The sequence below is a fragment of the Physeter macrocephalus genome, chromosome 18, assembly GCF_002837175.3.
Source record: "Physeter macrocephalus isolate SW-GA chromosome 18, ASM283717v5, whole genome shotgun sequence".
Lineage (NCBI taxonomy): Eukaryota > Metazoa > Chordata > Mammalia > Artiodactyla > Physeteridae > Physeter > Physeter macrocephalus.
The window spans coordinates 11,948,618-11,974,705 of record NC_041231.1 but is presented as its reverse complement, the minus strand read 5'-3'; the positions used below and the strand labels follow the sequence as shown (position 1 = coordinate 11,974,705).

General features: G+C 39.3%; 1 protein-coding gene across 1 annotated transcript in view; it reads right to left on the bottom strand.

Annotated features, from left to right (window-relative positions):
• Positions 1-1,834: 1,834 nt before the first annotated feature.
• Positions 1,835-26,088, bottom strand: part of RAD18 (RAD18 E3 ubiquitin protein ligase) — a 106,827-nt gene continuing 82,573 nt past the window's right edge. The window contains exon 12 of the mRNA XM_024124124.2: positions 1,835-1,901. Coding sequence (XP_023979892.1) covers positions 1,835-1,901 — 67 coding nt within the window. The remainder of the gene's footprint in view (positions 1,902-26,088) is intronic.

Genomic DNA, 26,088 nt, shown 5'->3' with positions numbered 1-26,088 from the left:
GCCTGAATTCTTACCCCAGTAGGCCATTAACTAGCTGTGGACCTCAACCTCATCAACTTACCTCTCTGGAGCTCAGCCTCCTTCTCTATAAAATGAAGGGACTGGACTAGATGAGCACTTACATCCTTCCAGCTTTAACATTTATTATCTGTGAGGATCAAGCGATAGGATTTGTTTTCTAAGTGATTTCTTATAATAATGACTTTAAGAGGTCATCATTGCCAAGAATGGGCTTGGACTCAGGAATTTGGGGCTACAGCTTGTCATAGCCATTGACGTCAGGGTTTAGTTTAGCATAAACAGGGGGATTCCTGGTACAAGAGGAAGTAGTTAGCTAACGAGCGGCCTCCTCTCTTAGAATTCAAAGTTCACTAATGCTTAGGTGAGACTAATGCAGCCACAATCTCAAACTTTCATAAAACGCTACTGTTTGAGCCGCCAAATATCTCATTGGCCTGATAAACCTACTCATAATGCTTTCCCTGAATACACCACACTTTTCCATTCTCCCAGGGATTCAGCTATAATACTACAAAATGTCAGCACAGGAAACCTCATTCTTGGGAAAGACAATTTAGCTTAACGGTCCACAGAGCTGAATTTTGACATAGATTAAAATCTCAGCTCCATCACTTATCACTCATTGCTAAGTAACCTCGGATGGAGATTAACCTCTTTCAGCCTCAGAGAGGCTTTCAGAAAGGTTAAGATGTCCAGAACATCAGATGCTGCTAAGAAGTCAAAGGAGATGAAGTCTAAAAAGTTGTCCTTTGGACTCAGCCACATAGAGGTCTTCGATGACTTCAATGAAGGCTATTTCAGAAGAGGAATGGGCCTGGCTGAGGATGCTGATGAGTCAGTGGGAGATGAGGAACGGAAACCGCAAGTGGAGGACACCTACTGAGAAAGGAAGGAGAGAGACGAGAGCAGCTTCAGGATGAGACTGAGTGAGGTGGTAGTTAGTCAGTTGGTTTCAAGATGGGAGAGATTCGGGCTCACTGAAAACCTAACGAGAGAGAGAGAGAGAGAGAGAGAGAGAGAGAGAGAGAGAGAGAGAGAGAGAGAGAAAAGACAGGAGAGGAAGAGATGCCTAAACGAGAGAAGAGAGAACGGGTAACATTCCTGACAAGAGTGTAGGAATGAGGTAGGAGAAACTACACTCTATAATAAAGAGGCAGCCCTTTATTATAAAATGAAGAAATTATAAAAGGAGGGATAAAATATGTACAAACACAGGCAGATTTATACATTTGGTGTTGGAAAGATGAGGATTCCCATACAATGCCTTCTATTTTCTCTACAAAGAGAAAAGGTCTTCAGCTAGGCTGGAGCCACTGAAAAGAACTGAGAAGGGTTCAAGTAATCCTTGTGAAGAACAAGACAAAGAAATAATCACAGAAACAGTAAAAGTGCTAGGCAGTTTTGAGGGCCCACCTGTGGTATGTGATCTTCAAGAAATTTTAGTGGAACAAATCTGCCCAGTTGCGCTACAGTCTTATGACTGGCAACATTTAGGAAAGGATTAAAAGTTTTCTAAAGAGTCTAAGCCAGTGCTTAAGGCCCGACTGTTAATTCCTGACTATTAACTGCCCATTGGAACAATTTATCTTTAGAATAACAACTTCTGACAAGTAACCAGAGTTATTACACTAAGATTCCATTTCTAAGCAGAAATATATAGACACAAGTAGTGAACTGGAACTCTTTACCTTGATTTTTGTGAATTATTACTTGCTTAAGTCAGTAAGCACAAATATTCTTTGGTTTGAAAATCAGCTGTATAGAACTGTAATTTACAGGTCAAAGTACATGCTTATTTCGTGATTATGAGAACTCACTTATGTGATGCTTCCCAGGCTTCCTCTTCTTCTAGAAGATCTCTTATGATGTCTGAACTGGAACTAAAAGGACATGTACATCAATATTGCCAGACAATAAAAAGACCGCGGTTCCATTCATATAAAATTCTAGAAAATGCAAGCTAATCTCTAGTGACAGAAAGCAAACCAGCAGACCAGCGGTTACCTGCAGGGGGCAGGGGGTGGGCAAGGAGGGACTAAAGTGGCCCAAGGAAACTTTGGGAGCGATGGACAGATCATCACCTTGACTGTGCCGACGACGTCACAGTACACAGGTGACAAAAGTCATCAAATTGTGTGCTTTAAATATTTGCAGCTTATTATACATCAATTTCAATGAATCCGTAAAAAAAAAACTTAATCAATCAGCAATAATAAAGAAAAAAAATCCCTAAAGCTTAAATAAACGCCTCAGAAAAAAAACCTGGATTCAAATGGAATATAATCGTGAGCCTTTTCAATTTCAATTTATGGCAACCAAAGATCAAATCATGTTTTAAAAACTGCAGTTTAGTAATGAAATTCACAAGAGATATTAAGTTCCTAAGTGTCTGTCAGTCCCTCTGTAACCAAATAAAGTAAAATGTAATTAATTTGAACTGTGCTAATACTGTAATTTGTTATAACGCAGCTTGGCTTAAAGTGCTTCGTAATCTTTGGCCTATCTGCGCAGGGCAGGAGGCAGGGGAGCAGAGTAAATAAGGATAGAGAGGACAGGTATTACTTCTTTAAAAGAAAAATGTTTTAAGGCCTTTAGCTTCTTGTTCTTACCCAACTAAATTCCTTATGTCTGTGTATATACATATATATTAGGAAAAAAAGCATTTCTTTAGACATCCAAGACACACAAGACACAGAACGTCACGGGCAGCGTACGGGACAGCTCAAATAGCTGTCACAAGCCCCAGGATAAAGAAGGCTCCAACAAAGGACTGACTCTCTCTCGGGCAAGAGACAACAGGTTTGGAAATGTTAGTGCCAATCTTGTTTCTAGTGATATTATAATAGATAACAAAAGTTTAAAAATTATGAAGATTTAAAGTGTCAGTGAATCATTCTCAACCACTTCTGAAAAACTACTTTGAAGCAGTGTTTGCCTACAGTGCCTGAACAACAACAACAAAAAGGGCAACGGTCAATAAACACAGTTCTGTACCAAGCGTTTTACTCAAGGGATTTCCCCAATTCCCAAGACCCTCAAGGAGCCACACGCAGGGCGCCCCTGACTGTGGCTTGTGTGTACAATGGCCTGTGTGTAAGCGCTCCATTCGCATTGCAATGTAGTGACCCTCCAATACAGCGAGCACAATTCAGGATGAGGTTCCTCAAAGGGTAGAAGCAAGACTCCCCGTATTTGTGGATCGAGAAAACATATAACAGTAATGAAGTATTATAAATTTAGTAATACTGTGAATTTATATTTTATCCATTAGAGAAGCGTATATATACATTTTAAAAACAGTAGTACATATGCCTGTGAGACATTCTCGATTATGTCCATGGATAATTCTCGATATACATATTCTTTTGCAGACCAGCTGCAATCATTCTTTCAGGTCCCTGGGACAGGAACCATTGACCTATCCTGTCAGACTACCTAAGCATCTACTACTCTTTTACACTGAGGATGGCCCCCTGCTCAAATGCAGGCGTCCCCGAAAATAATAACACATTAATTTATCATCAGTCATTTTCACCTTAGTATATACAAGCCTATTATAAGTTTTCCCATTAAACAGCTAGCTAAATATAGTCTTCATTAGGAGAGGAGAGGAAAAAGCAGAAGACCCTTAAGGAGACACAAGGCAGATTTCACCACCTTCATTATTTTCCTAAGAAACAGACCCACCTGGCCACTCGCTGGGGAGGGCTAGCATACACTGCCACCCTTATTCCCATAGAAGAGGTCTAAACCTTTCCATTCACAAGATCCAACCTTTGTTTATCCTTACTTTGGTGATAACTACACCAACTTTATCAAGAAAACTGAAGCTGTTTATGGAAGATTTTCATTTCCTTCTCTCTACGCCAAGTGATACTGATACCATCACCCACGCTTCCTTACCTGAACGGAGCTAGGGCAGTGTCTCTCAACCTTTTTCCATGACTGCCCCCACTCCCCACACCTAAGAAGTCTTTTCAGAGCTTATTTTCCTCCTAACTGCCCCTCCATGAAATTTTAATACCACAAATATAATGTATATCTGTTTACATACTGTGTGTGTGTATACATGCTTCATACACGGAGTAAGATTTTCTTTTTAACCATCTAGCACCCCCCCCCCAATTCCCACCCCTTGGGGGGTGAAATCGCTCCTATTGAGAACCCGTGAGCTAGGGGAATGGGAGAAAGGGGCGGTCATATAGCTCTAGGTCCTGGCAGGTATCATATCACTAGAGAAACAGTAAAGTCGGCTTCTTGCTGACACCAACACACACACACAATTTTTTTCAACAGGAAGGTTACAAAGCATCCCCACTATTCCAGCTAAGTAAGCAGGATGGCCAAGCCTGTCAAATACCCTATTAGTCTGTGATCAATTAACCTCCGGGCTTTCAAATCATCAGTACAAATCACTGATTTGTTGAAAGAAAATATTTGCGGAGCATTAAGGACACAAACCTAAGAGGTTTTTGCTACACTACTTCAGTGAAAACAGATGGTAGAGGAAGTTCACAAAAGACACATCTCAGAAGTGGTCTGCAATCTCCTCTTCGTCTGCAACTTCAATACTACCAACCAGCGCGACGCACAGTGCCTCGATTTCCTCAGTTCTCATCACCTTTCCTTCTACTCCAGCTCAGTCACTCACCTGATGATAACCAAATCACTAAACGGAACGACAGAAAGATTGGGAGGTTTGACGTTTACCTAAAATGAAGTTTCAGCATATTTTGCTATGTCTGCTGCTCCAATTCTAGTCACCACTAAGAAACTGTGAGTTGATGCTGACTAATACAATTAAAATAGCAGACAGAAATGTCCATTCCTTTTTAAAGTAATGTACTTACTATATTCTACTCAAAAGCCACATTCCTGAAATTAAACATACTGTTTCACAAATAGGATTTTACAAAGAGACTACTGGGCAAAACAGGCAGTGTTACTAAAATTATCACTCTCAGATCTCTTCCTTGTGTATAGCAGTAATTAGTATTTCTGAAATCTTAATCATTTTAATATGCCTTGGAGATCAAAAATTCCTTTCACACACTTTCAAGACATCTAAACAATCCTCCACAGGAGAAAATAAATTACTCCCTCCAGTATACCCAGAGTGAGGGCACGCACAAGCCGACACAGCTGTAGCTTTTAATTCTCAAACAAGAAATAAACTTGGTTTATTCTTCAGGTTCCCTACAATTTGGGTTTGAAACACTCCGGGAGACCATGATTTAAGAAGCCAGATGAATGTGGAGTCTGGAACTTGAACGTCAGAGCTCCCTGTGGGAGGGTGTTCAAATCGTGCTGTCTGATGTCACCATCCAGACCAGGCTAGAGTGGATATTATTATACAAATTAAATACATGAGATAAAGATTTATAGGCAAAAATATGAATCTTCAATTCTATGGAATTCCCAACCCCTGTACGGGAAGAGTCTAGTAGCTCTATTTGGAACACCCACACTTAATTTTTCATACCATTTAGACTTCATTTTCAGCTCAAACTTTCAGAAGCGTAAACTCAACTGCTTTCTTCTTTGTTTGCTGGCTGCTGGTTGGTCTTTGTCCTAGTTGGTCTTCCTATAATATTTTACTCTTGTCATTCTCTGATCAAAAGTAGTGGCATAACATCTTATCAGGTGAAGGGAAACACTTGCTTTGCTCATTTCTCTTGCAGCCTTCTATTTCTACCGGTCAAGATTTTACCACCAAAGCTGAAAAGTGACATACCAAATTCCTCTGGCAAAGGGATGACTGCTCGTACTACCCAGAGGAAAAAAGTCACAGGTTTTAGTGTTGGACAAAGTCAAGGTTTCAGTCTTGTTTCTGTCATTTAGTGTACCCTGGGCAAGCTACTTAATCTTTCCGAGTCTCAATATCCTCACCTGTAAAGTCAGGATAATAAGACATATAGTTCAAAGGAATATTTTAAAGATTAACCAATATAATACATAGAATGTTTAGCATAGAGCTTGGCACACAGTAAGTGTTCAATAAATGCTGCCTCCATTTTCATAAACTAGATATGGGTCTGAATTACCCAAATAACTGCCTCAGCACCATGCTTCACTTTGCCCTAGGAGACCAGATCACTATGTGCTGTTTTAATCTGTAATCTTTGGTTTCTGTGACACCAGGGTGCAAATTCATCAGAACTTTTTATTTATCCAGCATGGCAGGTACACAGGGTACTGTGCAGTAGCTAAAATGCAAACATCTGCTATAAAAATCCTGCGGATTAAAGATTACTTACAAGTGGAATTTTTCTATTATCTACTAGTTACTCTCCACCAATCCCCACCCGCCCAAATCTCCCCTCATAATTGTGGCATTAATTTGAGCATGGTTGAGTATATCCAACTTAAAAAAAATACCTCTTTAAGGGCTGATCACTGGAGGACTGATGGACAGCATATAAGCCCACTAGACAACGGTACTTAAGTAAATGCTACCAGCTCCATGAAGCCTTCCTCAGACCCGTTTCAAATTCTCTGTTCTGTAGGGTGAGCAACAGCTTATGTGCCAAGTATTTTAGCAGGTGGCTGACAATAATATTAGAATAGTAAACGTCCTCGGTTGAAAAAAAAATCACTCAATGACAAAACAAAAAATTACCATTTTGTTAGCAATTACTTCTACAAATCACTGTGATGACTAGTTTATATACACTAGCTTTAATTCATATAAGAACCCTAGGTTTTATCCCCAATTGACAGGTAGACAAAAACTCAAGAGAAACTAAAGGGAAAAGAGGGATGTTTTCATGCTCTCCACTAGATCTAGAAAAACATAAAATGAAGAAAGCTCCAGATTCAGATATAAGAAAAATATAATAACAGAACGAACTTATTTATCAAGTAATAGGTGGAAAATCCTTAATAAGAGACGAAATGTTCAATTTACAAAGAATTCACAATACATGATCACCTCATTTGCTTTTTAGAATCACCCAGAGAGGCTGGCAGGGCACAAACACTATCATCCTATTTTATCAACGAGGAAACTGAAGCCCAGGGAAATTAATTCAATAACCTACCATGTGCCAGGCACCCTGCTAGAGGCACAAAGCCATGGCTGAGCTGATGAACAAAGATGGATGGCTAGGTACAGGGATCTGATGGATGCATATAAATTTCAAGGACTCGATGTCATAGCATCTTAGGGGAAGATACATTCCCCCAGAACAATGCCCCACTCATCCAAAGGACTGTAGATCCCAGGTACCACCCAGTTTAAGCTCTTTTGAAAATGCAAAAGATATGGGAACACGACTCCATGTTCCCACATTTTCTCTACAAGCTTTCAACAATCAAAATTCTCCATCTGAAACAAGATGAGCCATTTAGTTTCAGGGGTATTCTGAAGCTCAGAAATGTTCCCAGAAAAAAAAAAAAAAAAAAAGTCTGTAATAAAATACAAAACAGTAATGTATATTAGTAGAAAAACATTTTGTGGCAACTTTAAATTCATTCGATGACACATTCTTAACAGTTAAAAACCAAACGTAATGTGTTAACCTTCCAAAAACAAGAAGATTTTTTAAAATAACAAAGCTATCATTGAATTACAGTAAGATACACCTTAGGTTCAGTTACTTTGACAAGGTTTTCTTTAGATACTGTTTTCTCTTAATTTGACCAGAAACATAAACACATATTCAGCAATTTTCTTAATAATTCCAGTGCCCCTAAATTACAAAACCCCGTTACTATATCTGTCTTACCTTCCTGCTGCATCACGAACCTTCATGAACCAATTTATTTAATATGACATTGACGAAGACGATGACAATTTCCAAAACTTTATTGTAAGGTACCTACTATTTTTTTGGCTAAAGCAGATTCATATCTTTATATGGTTCAAAATCAAAATGACATGAGAAGATGGACACTGAGAGGTCTCACTTCCTCCTCTGTCCCCAAGCAATCCGTTTCCCTCTGACTCCAGGACGTAATCACTTATTAGTTTATTCTTCTGATGTTTCTTTATGCAAAACCAAGCAAATAAAAGTATACTCATTCCCTCCCCTTTTAGAAAAGAAACAGAATACTATCTACGCTGTTCTGAATTTTGGTCTTTTCACTTGCAAACGTATCCTGGAAATCTCTCCGTGTCAGCATGTAGAGATTTTGCTTTTTGAACAATCACATAGTATCCCATTGTGTGGATGTACCAGAGTTTAATCAACCAGCCCCCAAGGATGAATACTCAAAGTAGTTTCCAACCTTGTGTTAGGATAAACAGTGACTCGATGAATAACTCCAAGTATAGTCATTTGTACGGGTGCAGGTGTACCTATAGGACAAATTCATGAGAATACTGAGTAAAAGGCCAAACAGTACTTTGGGTTGCTCTCACCAGCTTCCTCTCCTTAGGGACTGTATTATGTAGCACTCCAACCAGTAATAAATGAGAGTGTGTGTTTCCTCATACCCTTACTGCAGAGTCTATTAGCAAATCTGAAGATGCTTGCCAACCTAACGGGTAAGAAATAGATGCATTTTGCATTTCTCTCTGGGCAAACCGTCTGTTCAGGGCTTTTGCCCATTTTTCTTTTGAGTTTGTGGGTCCTTTCCTTCTCAGTCTCTAGGTGCTCAAAAAGAATATCAAATCCTGAATGTTTTAAAAAAGGTTCTATTAAACCTCTATACATGACAAGAAAATGTATTAGCATGTCTTCCTTCACAGTCAACAACATTTCGAAGTTATATCTGAAAGTTTAAACACATTCGAGGTTTTTTCTTAGTTGATGAGAAAGAATTCCAAAGCAAGCATCTACTGTATGGGCAATATCGGGTGATCCTACAAAACTTTCCCGGCATGTTCTGTTTCCCATTCTCAAAGGCTCACATCTCAAATTGCCTACCCGCCAGCCCACCCCAATCTCAGCTGATGAAACTGCCTTAACTACGTTAAGAAGATAAAAGCAGGGGAGTTCCCTGGTGGCCTAGTGCTTAGGATTCTGGGCTTTCACTGCCAAGGCCCGGGTTCAACCTCTGGGTGGGGAACTGAGATTCCGCAAGCCGCGCAGTGCACCCAAAAATTGAAAAACAGAAAAACCGGCAGGAACTTGCTGCCCCTGCAACTGTGCCTATGTCCTGCCTTCCTTGCTGCTTCTACAGGTCAGTCAACCCCGCTCCTGACAAAGGCCGAGCCTTCCACCTGCTCCCACCTCGCTGCCTCCTCGGGACTTCACTCACGCAGCTGGCTCCCCCCACCTCATCGGTGTCCCCTTCTCGACCGCATATTGCCATCAAAGACCTCCCGCAATCCTGCGTTCCTCCACGTACAGTCCTAATCTCCGCCACCCTTCACAGCAGAAGTTCCTGAGAGCTGGTGGGAGTTGCTCTCTCCTTCGTCCCCTAAGGCTTCCCCTCAGCGCACACCGGTCAGTCTTCCAGGGAACCCCTTGACTCGAAGCCACACCTGCTAAAACCTTCATGTTGCCCAAGTCCACAGTCCCTGCTCCCTAGTCAAACAAGTCTTGTCTCATTTGACTTCTCATCTGTTTCCTTCTGTCATCTTCCATGGTATCACAATGTCTTAGTTTTCTTCAACCACCACTGGTCTTATTCTTCCTGGATCTCCTTTGCTCAGTCTTTTCTAAATGCTTCTACTTTCTCAATGTTGGAGTGAGAGCGGGTTCAGTCCCAGGTGCCTTTTTCTTCTTCTGCACACCTGCACTACAGGCTCAGAGCCAACACCATGCCTTTAAGTGTATCTCGGGCCCTGATCTCTCTCCTTACTGCCGCCTCCTCGGCTGATATCTCTACTTGGTCAACTCACAGGCCCAAAACAGAACCCCTGATTACCAACACGACCCACCCCCCCAACCCCTGGCCAAGCTTTCTACTGCCTCTCTCAGATTTCCCCATCTTACTTAGCAAGTACAACCATGCACCCAGTTGTTAAAGCCAAAATTCATCCACGAGCTGAGCTTTTCCTGTCCTATCACATCCAAACCAGCTGCACGTGCTGTCTATCCTACCTCCAAAATATATCCCCCAACCCCACCCATTTCCGTCTTTACCATGATGGTCCTAATCTGCTCTACCATGACCCCTCAGATGGACTGGACCAAAGCCTAACTGGTCTCCCTGCTGCCACTCGCTTCACCTCTAACCCCCCGTTCACTCTTCACAGCATCTGGAGTCATCCTTTTAAACCACATAAACCGGACCATACTGTTACCAGATCAATACTGATAAGTCAGTTGGTCCCCAAATTAATCTATAGATTGAATTTAATCGCATCCAAAATTCCAGTAGACCTTTTCTTTCTTTTTTAGCAACTGACAAGTTAATTTTAAAGTTTATATAGAGATGCAAAAAGGACCCAGAATAGCCAAAACAATTTTTAAGCCCATGGCAGCACCTCTGGCCTCCAGCATCAATCATCTCTTTGATGGAAGTGTCTGACACACAAATGCTATCATTTTTTTAGGTGGCAAGAAAAGGGTTAGGAAATATTGTATTCAAGAGAGAATCTTACCTTTTAGGTCAATCACTTTAAATTCTTATAAAAAGTGAAGAAAAGTACCGTGTATTTTTTTTTTCAAGGAAGACATAAAAGGACATTAGGTTAATTCCGAACACTGGAATCCTCTTGGCCCTCTGGAAAAAACTCAATTTCGAGGTACAGTCAAACATTTGTGCTTATGTTTAACTTATAAATTTAAGGGAAAAAAAGAAAAAAAAGAAGACATCAACTCTGAGAGTCTGATGTAAGGGACAAATTTTTTCAATTAGCAAAATTTTCACCGCTACAACTAGATACTGAATCAAAATCTCAAGTTAAGTGGGCAGGGGAACAAAATCACGATGCTTCATTTTGTTCTCACTCAACTATTAGCAGCATAAATGACCAACACAAAAAACCCCCAATACTAGAAGACAGCGAGATCACAGTACAGGTTACAATATTCAGCCCCGTAAGGAGAAATGAATTACAAGACAAGCAGCATCTCAAGGTGAAAATTTCCTCTACCACTGAAGAAGCTTTCATTCGAATACAAGTCCCCTTGACAACAAGAGGCAGGGTCCGAAGCTCGTGATGGGAGCAGCATGTCTTCTGCACAGCCAGGCCAACTTCTGTATTCACCTGCCCAGCTGCCCATGCTGAGGACGCATGTTCAACTGTACAAACGTGGGATGCCTGGCCAAGACCAACCACCAAAGCACAGAAACCCAGTATCAAGTCAAGGTTCAGGCCATAAAACTCTAGTCTTAGAATCTGTTCAAGGAGGAGGAGAATTTTAAAACTACCTTATACTGCTGGGTTTTAGGCAGTGGACACTGAACCGCCTTGTGACTCAGTTCCCACGAAAATGAGGCATTAGACCAAATGATCTAGTGCATGAGAATTATCCCTCCACAACTATATTGACTCCAAATTTTAATGTTGACACATATTTTTTAATTTTTGATTTGTACCGTTACCCACACTCCAGTAACAAGAGGTAAAAGGCTCTAACGAAATGTGCTTACTAGGGCAGGGGCAGCATAGTAAAGCACCTTACAGGCTTCCACAAGTGACTTCTGCAGAATTGCCTAAAAAATAACAAGCCTCCGCATTTGAGGCCCATCATATTTTAATGCTTGAATCTCTCTAAGATACAAGAACAATGGGTACTACTTACATGGTAAAATCAATAGGAGTAAGCAAAATCAGCAATTTAATATGTACCCGTGTTCCAGAGTGTGACTATTTGTGTGGGACTAAGAGAACAAAGAAGACGTGCACATAAACACGGCACGTCCCTCTGACAGGACAACCATATAACCTGCTATCTAAACCCAGACACTTGGGAGAGTGATACAGGGTACTACTAACAATGATGCCAAGAGAATAAGTGGGAACCAGCCGATCTCAGAGACACCAGAACATATGGTCATTCTATGTCTAACTGACATTTTAAATAACTCAATTAAAATGCTGTTCTACTAACAAAGGAATCAATGGCACCCGAGATAAAAATTCTGACACAATTCATGTTATAATGGGGAAAAATCTGGCCTGAGAATTACTGGCTTCAATTCTATTCAGTGAACGACTTGAGATAAGTCACATCACCTCTCTAGGCCTCCATTTCCTTACCTGTGATATGAAGCTACTAACTACATTTAGTGATTTCTCAAGGTACCTTTGAAATTGAAAATGTTTGTATTTTATCCTAACGTGCCTTCTTCCCAGGCTCTGAAGGTCTCCAAGGAGATCTCATAACATGTGTTCCTCTGATTTAAAAGCAAAGATAGTATAAATTGAGAAGGCAGGAAAAAAGCTCTGACTTTAACTTTCAAGTTGACTATAACAAATGATAAACTTGAACAATTCACTGAAAGTATAAAATTCCAACAGCATGATGTGGAAGTTACAGATCATTTCTGGTTCATCCAATTTCATTCACCAGAACAAGACTAAAGGATTCTGATTCTGACATTTTGTTTTAAACTAGAGAAAGCTCTTAACTGCCTGCCTATGTTTGGGGGTCTGGGAGTGCTGATCCAAAATAACTATTGATCGTCTAACATTTAGAAGGAACTGGTAGTTCCTTCAAGGTCTCATAATTACTCTGCCCCAAGCATTCTGAAAGATATGTTCTCGCCTACTCTTTTTTTTGTTGTTGTTAAATGAAGAACTAAATCCTGAACCAGTCAAGGTTATATCTCAGTTTTATGAATCAAGCCAAATATACGCAGAAGCACATTGAAACAAGAATTCCTATATGGTTTACAAAATGTCTGAAAAACTAAAAAGGGAAACACATTTTTAAAAACTTCAACCTTATGCAAATAGCAAGTATTACCGCGTCATGCCAACCCAAACTCTCAACACTACAGTCATCGTACCAAAACCTCCAGTGACAATCAGACACTGCTACAAGTTATGACAGTGAAGGTATCATGTGACAAGTGTGGAACCTGGAAGGGACTGCCAATTTCAACAAGCATTTTAGATACACAAGTTAGCAACCACTATGGAATTGTAAAACTCTCTCCTGATACAGAAAATTGAAGGGCACAGAGTAATTTTACAGAGGATCTTTATATCATGGCAGTTCATGAATTTGGTGAAAACAAAGAAAAATATCTACCACCTAGGGTTGACTCAGAATGCTGATAAATCATGAACTTATTATAAAACAAAACCAAAAAAAGCTACTATAAAGAAGCCCATCAGATTACCCAGTGAAAATGCATTAAAAAAAAAATCCCTAAAAGGTGCCAACATGAAGTATCTGAGATTAGAAGAAAACCTCATTATTTAACAGCAAATACCCTTTGCCGATGAGAATGGGAGAAAAGATAAAAACTATCTGTACTTTCACATTGTTCTGGGAGGATCACTACTCAAACCACTTTTACAAGTATATATTCACTAATAAAAACATGGTAACTGAAGACGATGAGGCCTATCGTAAACGGTGCATGTTTTCTCTTTTGATGAAACGTAAAGGCTGGGTAAGCTACGTCCTCTGAGGTGGAATCAGTCTATAAAGTAAAAATATTAGCACAAGAAAGCAAAACTGATAAAACAAGTAAGACAACCGAGAGGAAAACAGAATTCTTCCTTCACACTTCATTTATGGATTAAATTTTAACATAGTACAAAATAATGCAGTTTATGGAATGCACTACACAGGGCTTTATTAATTTATATGACTAAATGTAATACGTAATATTAAATGAAAGGAAAAAAAAAGAATTCAATAACTAAACTTACTACAACCTAGAAACTGTGCAATTTACCACTGAAGAAAATGTTTCGATTACTTTGGTTTTCCAATATTCAATACATTCTTTGAATGTAATGGCATGAAAATATTTCATGCCACTATGTCTCCTTATTTTGATGTTGTAATGTACTTAAAAAACTTTAATTTTAGAATAGTTTTATATTTACAGAGAAGTTGCAAAGATAGTACAGAAAGTTCCCATATGCCCCACACCCAGTTTCTTCTATTGTTAACATCCTACATTAGGTCTGATACGTTAGTTACAACAAATGAAGCAATATTAATACATTATTATTACTAAGGTTCATATTTTATTTGTCTTTCTTTAGTCTTTACTTAATGTCCTTTCTTGGTTCCACGATCCCGTGCAGGACACCACATTACATTTAGCAGTCGTATCTCCTTAGGTGCCTCCAGACAGTGCTGGTTTCTCAGACTTTCCTTGTTTCTGATGACCTTTACAGTTTTGAGGCATGCTGGTCAGGTTATTTTGCAGAATGACCCTCAACTGGAGTTTGTCTGATGTTTTTCTCAGTCTGACAGAGGTTACTGAGTTTGGAGGAGGAAGACCACAGAGGTAATGTGTCACTTCCAGGGCATCACACCAAGAGCACACACGCCATCAACATAACACTGCTGTTGAGGCTGACCTTGATCTCTTGGCTGAGGTATGTCTGTCAGGTTTTTGTTTTCTCTTCTTCTCCCCTTCTTTTCCCTTTCCTTTCCTCTCGCCTTCCTTCCCCCCTTTTCTGTCTCTTTTTCTAGCATTTCCCTGCTTCCTGCCCCAGCCCTGGATTCAGCCATTTCTCCAAGAAGCACTGGTTCCTTCTTTTGGAAAATGTTATTAAATACCAAGATCAGGGCACTAGGTGTGCTCCTTGCAACTGTGCTGCCCTTGCTTCTGGGCCCTGGCAGCTCACAGAAAAAGGAAACACATGTGTAAAATAACTAGCTCACTTACACACACAGATCTATAAATATTTCTGTATGTATCCATCTGACTCTATAGTAAGCTAAACATGAGTTCATTTTAAGGTCTCCAATTCTAATCCACTACCACATGCATAGTTTTAACCTTATTTGTCTGTAATCTCCCCTCCAACAGTCAGAAACCTGACTCCCATTTGCCATCCATTTAAGACAAAGACACACAAGTAACATGACAGAAAAAAATATTACACTAAGCTATGGATGAGCAGAATTAGACAAAAGTCTTCTAAAATAAGTCAGGGAAAAACCCCAGCAAATACATATTAGAGAAATATTTAAGGTTCACACATCAGTGCAAATCGAAGAGCACAGAGAAGTATACTTCAAAATACCTTCTAATTCTTAATCATGAAGAAGCAATTCTGTGTAAAAAACATTTAAAAATAATTGCTATTAAATGTGCCAAATAAAAGGTTAGCTTTCTCCCCCCTTTTTGTCCAAGGAGGATTCAAAGGCACACAATATTGTCACCTATTAATGAGGTACTTCTAAAGACTTTCCCCAGAAAGACCAGCAGGCTTCTTCTGCCACACCCTGGAGAGTCACGTCCGAAGCGGAGAGGACATCCACAGACACCACAAGGCCCATTAACAGTGCTCTAACTGCCGCCGAGGAGAAACAAACCAGGATAATGAGGAAATATTCCCGACAAAGAACTCCCAGTTTCGTGCTTGTGATTTTTCTGCCTAAGACCCAGATTTTTATTTAGTATGTTGGTGAACTTCAGTTTGATAAAAAAAGATTACTTCATACTTCAGTTCATTATCTATCACACAAGAGGAAAAAGTAAATTGTTTCTCATCAACAAACACATTTTCCCCCAGCAGTGTGTGGACCCATTTGTCTCAGAGCTTTCTAGATCATCTGTCCCTTTCTCTCCCTGGCATCTGCTCGTCTACCACTTATTCGACAGCCCCCAAATACCCTTACGTCTCCCCTTCCTGGCAGCGACGGGCAAGTGAGCTTGGCAAACAGGGGCACGGAGGGGCAATGAGCCCTGGGACTCCCCCCACCCCCGCTGCTGCCTTCTCTTGGGCCCGAGATACAGACAGATGTCTACAGTACCCCATTTTCATTAACAGAGTCTACAGAAAACCAAACCAGTTTCCTGTCTTCAGTTGGAACCACGGCCTGGGCGGATCCACTGGTGGCCTGTGCCTATCCCCTTGCCCTCATCCCCTGACGTACTTGATCTACAAACGTAGGCGCCTTTGCCTGACGTGCCACCGCCAGCTCTGTCGCCAGCATGGAAGGCTGAAGCAGCAGGGAGCAGCCCCCAACCAAAAGACATACCCCTGCCCCTTGCCTTGGGTGGGACAACTCAGGTGTGTGTTTTAAACCAGCTCCCAGTTGCCAGGAGGGATAAACCCCAGTCACTCACAGTGACGTCTGGTTTGATAATATGCCCCTTAACTGCTATCTTCCCTTTCCTGTCGCACTTCCCCACTCCCTACGGTGTGGTTCTTTCACCTTCTAAATTGACCACTTCCACTCAAATCCTTGTCTCGGGGTCTGCTTCTCAGGAAGCCCAAACATTTCAAGCACTGCATGTTTACACTCTTTCAAGAATGTGAAGAGCGAGCCGGCTTGGCCATAAGCATTATCAGTCAGGCAAACTTGGGCTCTGAAGTCAACTAGACCTCGGCTCAAGTCCTGGTACTGCCATCTACCATGTGTACAACCCTAAGCTGCTTATGTGACTCCTTAGACCTTTCATTTCCACTTCTCTACAATGGGCTTGCCTGTGGACTAAGTGATATAACACAGAACACTCCTAGCACTCACATATTGTTGAGTCCAAAAACCTCCTACAAAACCCATCAGCTTTTCAATAGCAAGCACCAAGGGATATACCCCAAGGACTCTTGGAGCTCCTCTCCTCAGAATCCTCATCTTGCTGTACTCATCAATTCTGAACTATTAGGTTTACCCAATCCTAACCAAGACCCGCACTGAAAGAACTGACGAAACCAAAATCGTAATCTCAACACACAAGTCAGCTTTGCCCCTCTGGCTGAGAGGCCACTTTGATGATAGAGGCAGTGTTTCCCACTCCCTTCAACAAGCAATAAACTCAGCGTGGTCTTATCAACAGGCTGATGGTGCCACTGTTCCAAGTTCCTCAGATGAGTGTCACATGGCACCACTTCTCTTACAACTTCCCCATCATTCTCCAACTGACTCAGAATTTAAGAAAAGCTGAAATTTAACTACTCCTTAAATTTTCCAACAAATTGTAATCAAGATTTCTTCACAAATTTTTTGCTCTCTTGCTCTTAAGAAGTTTGGACAGGTAGCTCGTGGAAAAATGACTGAAAAGTGAGGAAAAGTTGTACCAAAATATATGAAATGCATGGCCCACAGTTAATACGCCTCTTTGTCAAAGTTTCGGGTGTTCTGTGCCTGTCTGTATTGGAATTCCTACACAACGATGCTGCTACTGAGCTAGCACCAAAGAAGAGGTAATGGTTTTGGCCCGGAAGCGTGAAAGTTAAAATGTACTCATTCACACCTTATCTGACCCAGGTTCTTTTATGACCAGCACTTGGCATCTGCAAGAGGCTTCACGCAGGTTACAGGTAACCAAGCAGTGAAATCAGGTGGTCTCTGTGATACTCTTCATTCCTACTGAAATCAAAGTCCCTGCTTCATTAGCCCACGCTCTCGAACACACCAAAGCTGAGGTAACCACGTTGGGTAGGTCCTGAACAGACTGACTGAAATAAATATGGTTTCAGAGACTGAAAACAATATTCAGCATCCCATGTAGATCCCTGGCTACCACTTTTTTAGCCAATAAATCGTAACTATAAATCTTTCCTTTAGAAAATCTTCTGGTATAAACAAGCTTCTCTGATTATGGAAAATGACCCTTTCCAATACATTTTTTTAATTTTAACAATTTCACACTTACCAAAAAAAAATGACTCTTAGACCCTTCACCCAGATTTTCCAATTGCTAACATTTTGCCACATTTGCTTTCTCACTCTTTCTCTGTGTGTGTGTACACTCACACACATACACGTTATTTTTCTAAGCACTGAGAGTAAGTTTCAGCCATCATGTCCCTTTAACCCCTCAGCGTGCATTTCTTAAGAACAAGTACATTCACTTACACAACCATAATAAAATTTTCAAAATCAGGAAAGTGAAGACTGATATAATATTACCTAATCTATGACATTACTCAATTTTTTCCAGTCACATAAAAAGTTTCTTTTTAACTTATATTGCCTAGAATTAAAGTGCATAAATATTTTTTTTAAATAATGATCTAAAGGTTCTTCCAAAGAATAGCATGACCACTATTCATATCTACATGAAGATTAAAGCTTCCTCTCTAGGGTCATAATCAAAAGAATCTTTTCTTATAACTTAGCACTCAATAAAAATGCAGTTTTTTCTGCTTGCCAAAACTCAGGGAACAAAAGCCCTCTCTTCTTAAGAAGAACAATAAGTGAATTTACAGAAATTTGGACAAGTCTCTTGAACTCCCGGAAGTCATCTAGGAGGTGTACAAAAATCTAAAATTCTTATCAATTTTTTTATCACCTGTCTTCAAATTGGCAAGAAAGAATCAATATAACATTAATAACTAAAACTCTAAAAGAGGTACTTATTTAAGAGTTAAGAATCAAATCAGCAACAAACAATTTCATCCTAGTAATTATTTGGATTAGATACACCTACTGGATCTTAAAGTAAGATTATTCTTAGTTGTCAATCTGGCATATTACATAAATTTAAACACTGCTCTAACACAAAGAAAACCAATAGTGTAATTCAATAAGACCTATAATCTGTATTACAGCATGACTACATGAATTAAAAAAACAACTCACAATTTATTTTCACTTACATTAGACCTAAAACAGCATGACTCGTCTCTTTAAAAGAGAAAAAAAAAAGCATAAAAATTTACAAAATAGTATGATCCTTCTGTATTAAAAATGTTCCTCTAAGTATCCACATACCCATACTGCTGTCTTTAGAAGAATGTACATATGAAAGTGTTAACACAAAGTTCTTTCTGGTTGATAAAATTTTACTGGACTCTTACTTTTTGTTTACCTAAATTTTCTATTTTTCACAATAAGCATGCATAATATCTAAATTAAAAGTTGTTTTGAAAATCTAGGGCTTTACAGTGAAAGCAATAAAACTATCACAAAAAGAAAAAGTGTGAAAATTTCCGTAAAAAATGAACACTTCAATATACAAGGAATAAGCATAATTCTAGAAGGCTGATTCACGGTCTGCAATGGTCAACTGGTAAAAGAACACAGATAATTTACCAACTATTACACTTGTCAAAAATAACAGGATTACAGAATGTTAGGGTTGGAAAAGATCTGAACAGAGTCACTCTGTGTCATGTCTCATCTCCCTTCCATGAGATGTCTGAATTATGGAAAATAAAAGTTGGACCAGACAAATAAAGACCACTAATCTCTGAAATGCTTTGATTCCACTAAAGGCATTTGGTTGTGATGGATCCCTTTTCACTTTGAATTCTTGTCCTGATTTCTAAGGTGTTGATTACCCTAATCAACTGCGTATCTCTCTTGACCATTGAGATTTTAGAGTCACTAAATCGCACTGGCATTAACCAATGAATGGATCACTATACTTTGTGACAGCCTTCTGCCAGGTTACCACCAACTTTATGAGTGTTATGACCGACTTTGTTAGTTTCCAACTAGGTGGTAAAATTATGCTTGAAGTGAGTTAGGGACCTTATTCATATTCAGATACTACATTTCAAAAATCTAAGACAACATTAATGGTAAGAGGAACCATTATTTTTAATTTTTACATATCCAGAGTTCTTTTAAACATATGTAGACATAGGTTTTTATCTTATACCACTGTTGTACATATATTTTTTAAACAACTGAAATAAGTTGGTTAAAGTATTCCTAAAACGTATTCAGATTCGGAGCCCTGCTCTTCATCGTGTTTTGACTCAACATCTACGATGTCTGATTTCTCCCTCACAAAGTCATCCGCTGTACCACCGAAAGCACTGGAGATAAAGCATTTCTCCAAATTACCTGACAATTGTCTCCAGGCATTTCATCTAAGGCACTGACACCCATTCTGCAAACGAAATCATAATTTTGTTTTTCTCTATCACATAACCTGTGACTGGAAGATGAGCAGCTTCTGTTCAAAGACAGCAAGAAATGTCTGACAAATTGATACTTGACACCCAAACAATAGTCTTTGCAACAGATGAATCAATCAGGCTCACTGTTATTACTCTGAAATTTTTCCCATCTATTCCAAGGGATGTGACCATTTCTCCTGCCTTCAGTAGATCATGTAACAGACAAGCAATCCTTTGCACACAGTTCACTAACAAAACATAACGAGTCTTCAGATATTTGTGGCATCTTTAGGTCTTGTAAATAACTTGACTGTTTTGCAAGAAAATACAGAATTGCAGTCATTCATCCAACAGTGAACACTACCTCGCTAACATCAAACTTTCACCCTGCTGTATTTTGTTACTTTCTTCCTACACAACTTTTTTCTCATTATTTTGTTGAAGACATTTTAAATGACAAACCAATGTAATGTTAACAATACATGTAACTCAACGGAAACTCACACACTGGCAAGTATATCACAACTACCACCTGGCTGGCAGCAACTGTAAAACACCATTGATCACTGTACCTATCACGATTTCAGACATTAAAATGTAAAACAGAAAATGTACACCTTAGAATCAAGAAATCCTTCACTTAATAATGGTCGCGTAGTGACCCAAGGCAGGAGATTTTTTTTTAAATGAGTAACAGCCTCAATTCTTAAGGACTCTGATGAATAATAAATAATAGGCAGGACAAGGAGAGTCAAATAACGATAATACGAGGCAAGATGTGATTTAGACAAACTGCTATGGAACTCAGAGACGCTGCTACAGGAATTCACAGAGGAAGTCAAAACTACTTCTTGCATAGTGGGAAGAATAAGAGAAGAGATCGGAGGAAGGGCTAAGAAAAAGGGTCATCTGAGAGCAAACTTAAGACGAGTGATGGAGCAAAGTCTCAGAGGAGGTGGATGAATTCATCTTAAGAAAGAATATGTCTTTAGAAATGTATTAAGAAATAGATCTTTCTCTTACAATTAACAGGAAAGAAGTGGTCAGAAATTACAAGAAACCTTAAAATGGAAAGGAAGATCTGGAGACAGGTCAGCTTAGCTGCCTTGGTCAACTGGGAGACAAGGTGTTCATTCAAAGTGAGGAAACAGACACAAGCAACCGGGTAGGAAATGCAATAAGGAGTAAATTAGGTGGTGAGCACCCAGCTGAGGCTGAATTAAATGCATTTTCAATGGAACTAATTAGCCCAGGCTCACAACTTTCTAAAGTTCAGAATGGAAGTAGGAAAAAAAAAAAATAAACTGTGGGATTTACTCTATGATATAACAGCTTAAGAATTAGAATGACGGAATAGAGGACTATGAAAGCATTTCTGAAATATCCAGTCCTGGAGAACCAAGTTTTGCAGTATTACTGAAGAAAATTCAATTGATTTGGTCTTTATAAAACCAGAATAATCATATATGTATCAAAGACTCTCACATCTATTATCTCATTTCATCTTCCCAACCGATCTGAGATAGAAGATATTTATACAAGCTTTTCATAGCTATGGAAACGGACTTCAAAAGACTGACTCCCAAATCACCCAGCAGATCCTGACCTGAAGCCACTCAAGTGTAAGCCTGTACTTTGCTGCTGCACCGCGGCTGCTCCCCCTGCACACTCCCTCCTCCACAGTCCACTCCGGAATCGGCTGCCCCGTGGTCCGCCCTGGTAGCAAAGCGAATACCGCTGCACTCCCACTCTCCCATTAGCCTGAGTTTCTAGGTCTTATCTAAGGAACAGACTCAACATTTTAAATGTGAAAAACCTTAGACTGATAAAATGACAGGGCAAGTTAAAAGGAGGGTATAAAAGGGTACTTAATTAAATTAAAGTTTTAAAGTTTGACATATTTAGTATTTACAATGTGTGTAACACTTCTTTATATTTGAGATATGAGTACCAGACACTGACCGATTTCTCAAGGCAAGCCACGCAAATCTTCATGTTCGGTCTCTAAAGCTAAGCTTCCCAAGTGTGCAAACAAAGTCGATGATTTTTGTCCTTGTTAAAACTACAATTAGAAACAACCCAAACGTCCATCAACTAATAAATGAACAAACAAAATGCATATCCATACAACGGAATATAATTTAGAAAGAAAAAGGAATATAGTACTGAAACATGATACAAAATGGATAAACCTTGCAGACAGTATACTAAGTAAAAGAAGCCAGTTACAAAAGACCACATATTGTATGATCCTGTTTATATGAAATGTCCAAAATAGGCAAATCAATAGAGACAGACTACATCCGTAGTTGCCAGGAGCCAGCAGAGCTGGGAGGAACTGCGGAGTGACTGCTAACGGTGATGAGGTTTCTTTCTGGGGTGATGAAAATGTTCTAAAATTGTGGTGATGGTGGTACAACTTTGGCAACACAGTAAAAACCATTGAATTGTCACTTAAATGAGTGAATTGTATGGTACGTAAATTATATCTCAATAAAGCTGTTAAAAATTTGCAATTAGCAGGTAGTTCCACTGGTCATGGGTGTATTGGGGGTGTGTGTGTGCGTGTGTGTGTGTGTGTGTGTAGACATATATATATGCATAACTAATTAAAGTGTGGAAGAATATAAGAGCCTACTTTAAAAGAAATTAAATGGTTTAATAACCCTCTCACAGTTCACTGATGCCAATAAGTCTGTCTGAGGCCAAGACCTCCAACAAACTCATCCTGTTTCCCACACTCTCACCACAAGATTAAAAATACATCTGGGTGCCATGTGTCTCCCCTTTCATTTTCCTCCATTCCACCCTCCACTCCAAATTTATAAAAATGTCCCATTTCATCCTGGCATTCCAGAACGTTCGGGCATCTCGTGACTATGCTTAAAAACTCACTCTTATTTCCCTGAACTCTGTTTCTCCTCCGTTTCTACCCTGTACTCCGATAAGTTTTGTGTTTAAAAACAAACACTACCCAAGGAACTTACAGGAATGGCCTGATCCAGAGTAACTGTGCAGCAGAGCCACAGTCTTGCAGAAACTCAGGCTACCGTATGTTCTGCCTTTACCCAACTCAGGATAAAACTGATCCCGATCTGATCTTGAAAATGTTCGGGGCAAAATGAGGAGATTTTCCCTTCCTAATACTTGATTCTGAATAACCTGAAGCTGTTTTCCAAGAACCCTAGGAAAGCAGAGGGTCCTTGGGTATATTCTTCTCATAAAAAAATTTCTTCTTAATTTGATATTTTAGATTAGACATAATCTATCATTCTAGAGTACTGTGAATTTTTAAATGAACAAATACCAAAGATTAAATAACATGTTGCTGTTAGCATTTAAAATTGGTACAATTCATTCAGAAGGCAACAACACCACCTACCAAGGTCAAAATGATGCTAAAGTTAAGGGAGTAATTCATTAGAAACAAAAGACTTCCTATAGGGAGAGCTCTACCACAGCTTTAGGTGTGTAAGTATAAAAAACACTGGGGAAGATGTAGAAATACAATAGAAATTTAAAAGTTCGGTTAATTATGGTAAAGAAACACAACAGAATGCTGCATCTACTAAAAAAAAGTTATAAAGATGAGGTAGAAACATGGGTAGCATTTATCATATAAAGTGAATCGCGAGAACACAAAATGGTAACTATAACACAATACTATGTCATCTTTCAAAAACACATCATCTTCTTAAACTGTCTTTTAAAAAATTTGGAAAAATGACTCACCTCCAAATCTCTCATTGTAAAAGGTTCCCCATCCATTCTATCTGCTCAATTAAATTTTTCTTTCTTTTGTCTTTCTGGCTACCTCTACTTTCTAGTAGAGCTGTGTTTATCTCCTTCACTCATTCCCTTGATAAAAATTTCACTGCCAGTCATGCTCTCTTTTCTAACTCTGGGAAAAATATCTATATAAAGGCTACATTTGCAGCAACATGGATGGACCGAGAGATTGTCCTACTGAGTGAAGTTAAGTCAAACAGAGAAAGACAAATACCATATGATATTGCTTATATGTGGAATGTAAGAAAAGGGTACAAATGAACTTATCTACAAAAGAGAAACAGAGTTACAGATGCAGAAAATAAACTTATGGTTACCATGGGATAAGGGGGAGGGGGAAGCGATAAAGTTGGAAGACTGGGATTGACATATACACACTACTATATATAAAATAGATAACTAATAAGGACCCACTGTATAGCACAAAGAACTCTACCCAATACTCATAATGGCCTATATGGGAAAAGAATCTAAAAAAAGAGTGGATATATATGTAACAGATTCACTTTTCTGTACAGTAGAAACACAACAATGTAAATCAACTATACTCCAGTAAAAATTAAAAATATTTTTTTTAAAAAAAGCCTACAGAGCAGAAAACAAAGTCCCCAGTGACTGCTGCACATACTCCCCACATCCTGCCCTGATCCCTTTGTGAACCTTACAAAGCAGCAAGAGACAATGGAAGGAGATGAGGAATGGCACCAGGTCTCAAAGCTATTTTCTGGTTATTTTTGCTGGTCTCTTAGCATGCAGAGAAAACAGAAATTTAAAATAATCAACTACTGCAAGTTTCTTACCTATTGCATGAATCTGACTCTGGTGAAGAAAGAGCTTCCTCTTGAATATCAGTACAACTGGAAGAATCATCTGGTCTGTCAGGCTCTAGTTTCCCTGGGGAGTCCAGCTTTGACTGAAGGAAGTGGTTTGTTACTGAGGGCATATCTGAGAATTTCATTTTATTATCTTCCTGTCCTAAAAAGGAAAAAAGAAATGAAAGAAAGAAAGAAAAAAAAGAAACATTTAAGAGTACCTTAAAATTTACAACCTCTGCATATTTATTATTTCCACAACATTTAATATTGCTATTTGGTAAAACAGAAGTTTATGGAACATTGATTCCAAAACTCTAGTGACAGCCAGAGAGTAAGAATTAGCTCTACACTGGTGCTATCTGGTTATACTGTCCACCCAATGTGTTTCCAGATTAATTCAAAAATAAAATGTTCTTTAAAATGAGGAGCAGGGAGAACCTTATAATTCTAATAAGGCTTTTATTTACAGTATTACTAAAGAATTCCTGAATATTTCACAGATCAGAGAATAGTGATAAACATAAGAAACATGACAAAAAAGGATTAAAGATTCAATTAATAAGAGAACCACAATATTTGTCACTGACTGCTGAATGGTAGTGAATCCATCTGGACATTTTTCTAAATCTGTTACATAGAATCTAATATTCACTGGGGAAGAGAAAAACTAATCAGACATAACCAATATATCTGTTTGATCCAACACATGTCACATTTCTACACATCCCTTGTCATATTCTCACTTTCTGAGGTCTCTTATTGCAGATAAAGATAAAGGCCCAGGAAAGCTGAGGGAATGCAGACACAGTGTTTGCAGGAATATGACATGCAGATGTGACCAAATATCTGTGACTATGAGCGCAGAAAATCATCTCTGTGCAGGATTCTTCAGTGTCCAGACCCCTCCCTCACGATGTGTTTCAGGGCTCTGCTGGGACTTCACTTGTGCTGGCTTTAAGATTCAGGGACCGAGTGAGTTCCTGACATGCCTGACACGTGCTACTGGGATAGAGCCCCCTTTCATGTGTTTGCTCACAGAGAAGAAGAGCTTTCACACATCACTCATGCACTTGTGGAGGCAAGTGACCTTTAACAAAGGACACCAACAAGAACTGTCAAGGTTTTGTTATAAAGATAAAGTTTATGGAAAAAGAATAAGACAGATTCTTCAAACAAACAAACAAAAACCTTTCCAACTCCATATGGTCAAGATTTTTCCAGAAATAATTAAAAGTTTTTGTTACGCTCGCGAACAGTATACATCACACTAGAGTATAATTTCTAAAAATAAGCTCCTGATGTTGTCTGGCTTTCGCTAAGCCTGCTCATTACCAAAACAAAACTTTACCCTCTAATGTTTATCTGGGAAAGGGAAACAAGCAGTTAACTAAGAGGACCATCCAGGATCTCTACGATATTCTCTTGTAAACAGACACCTAGGACCAGGGTGAGAGGAATCAATCACCCAGGAAACCCGGTGAACCCAGGCAACTCTATCACTCAACTGGCTGGGGGAATGCAATCAAGCCGGCAAACCAGGGAGCAGGAATTCAACATAAAACTACCTTTCAGGGCTTCCCTGGTGGCGCAGTGGTTGAGAGTCCGCCTGCCGATGCAGGGGAC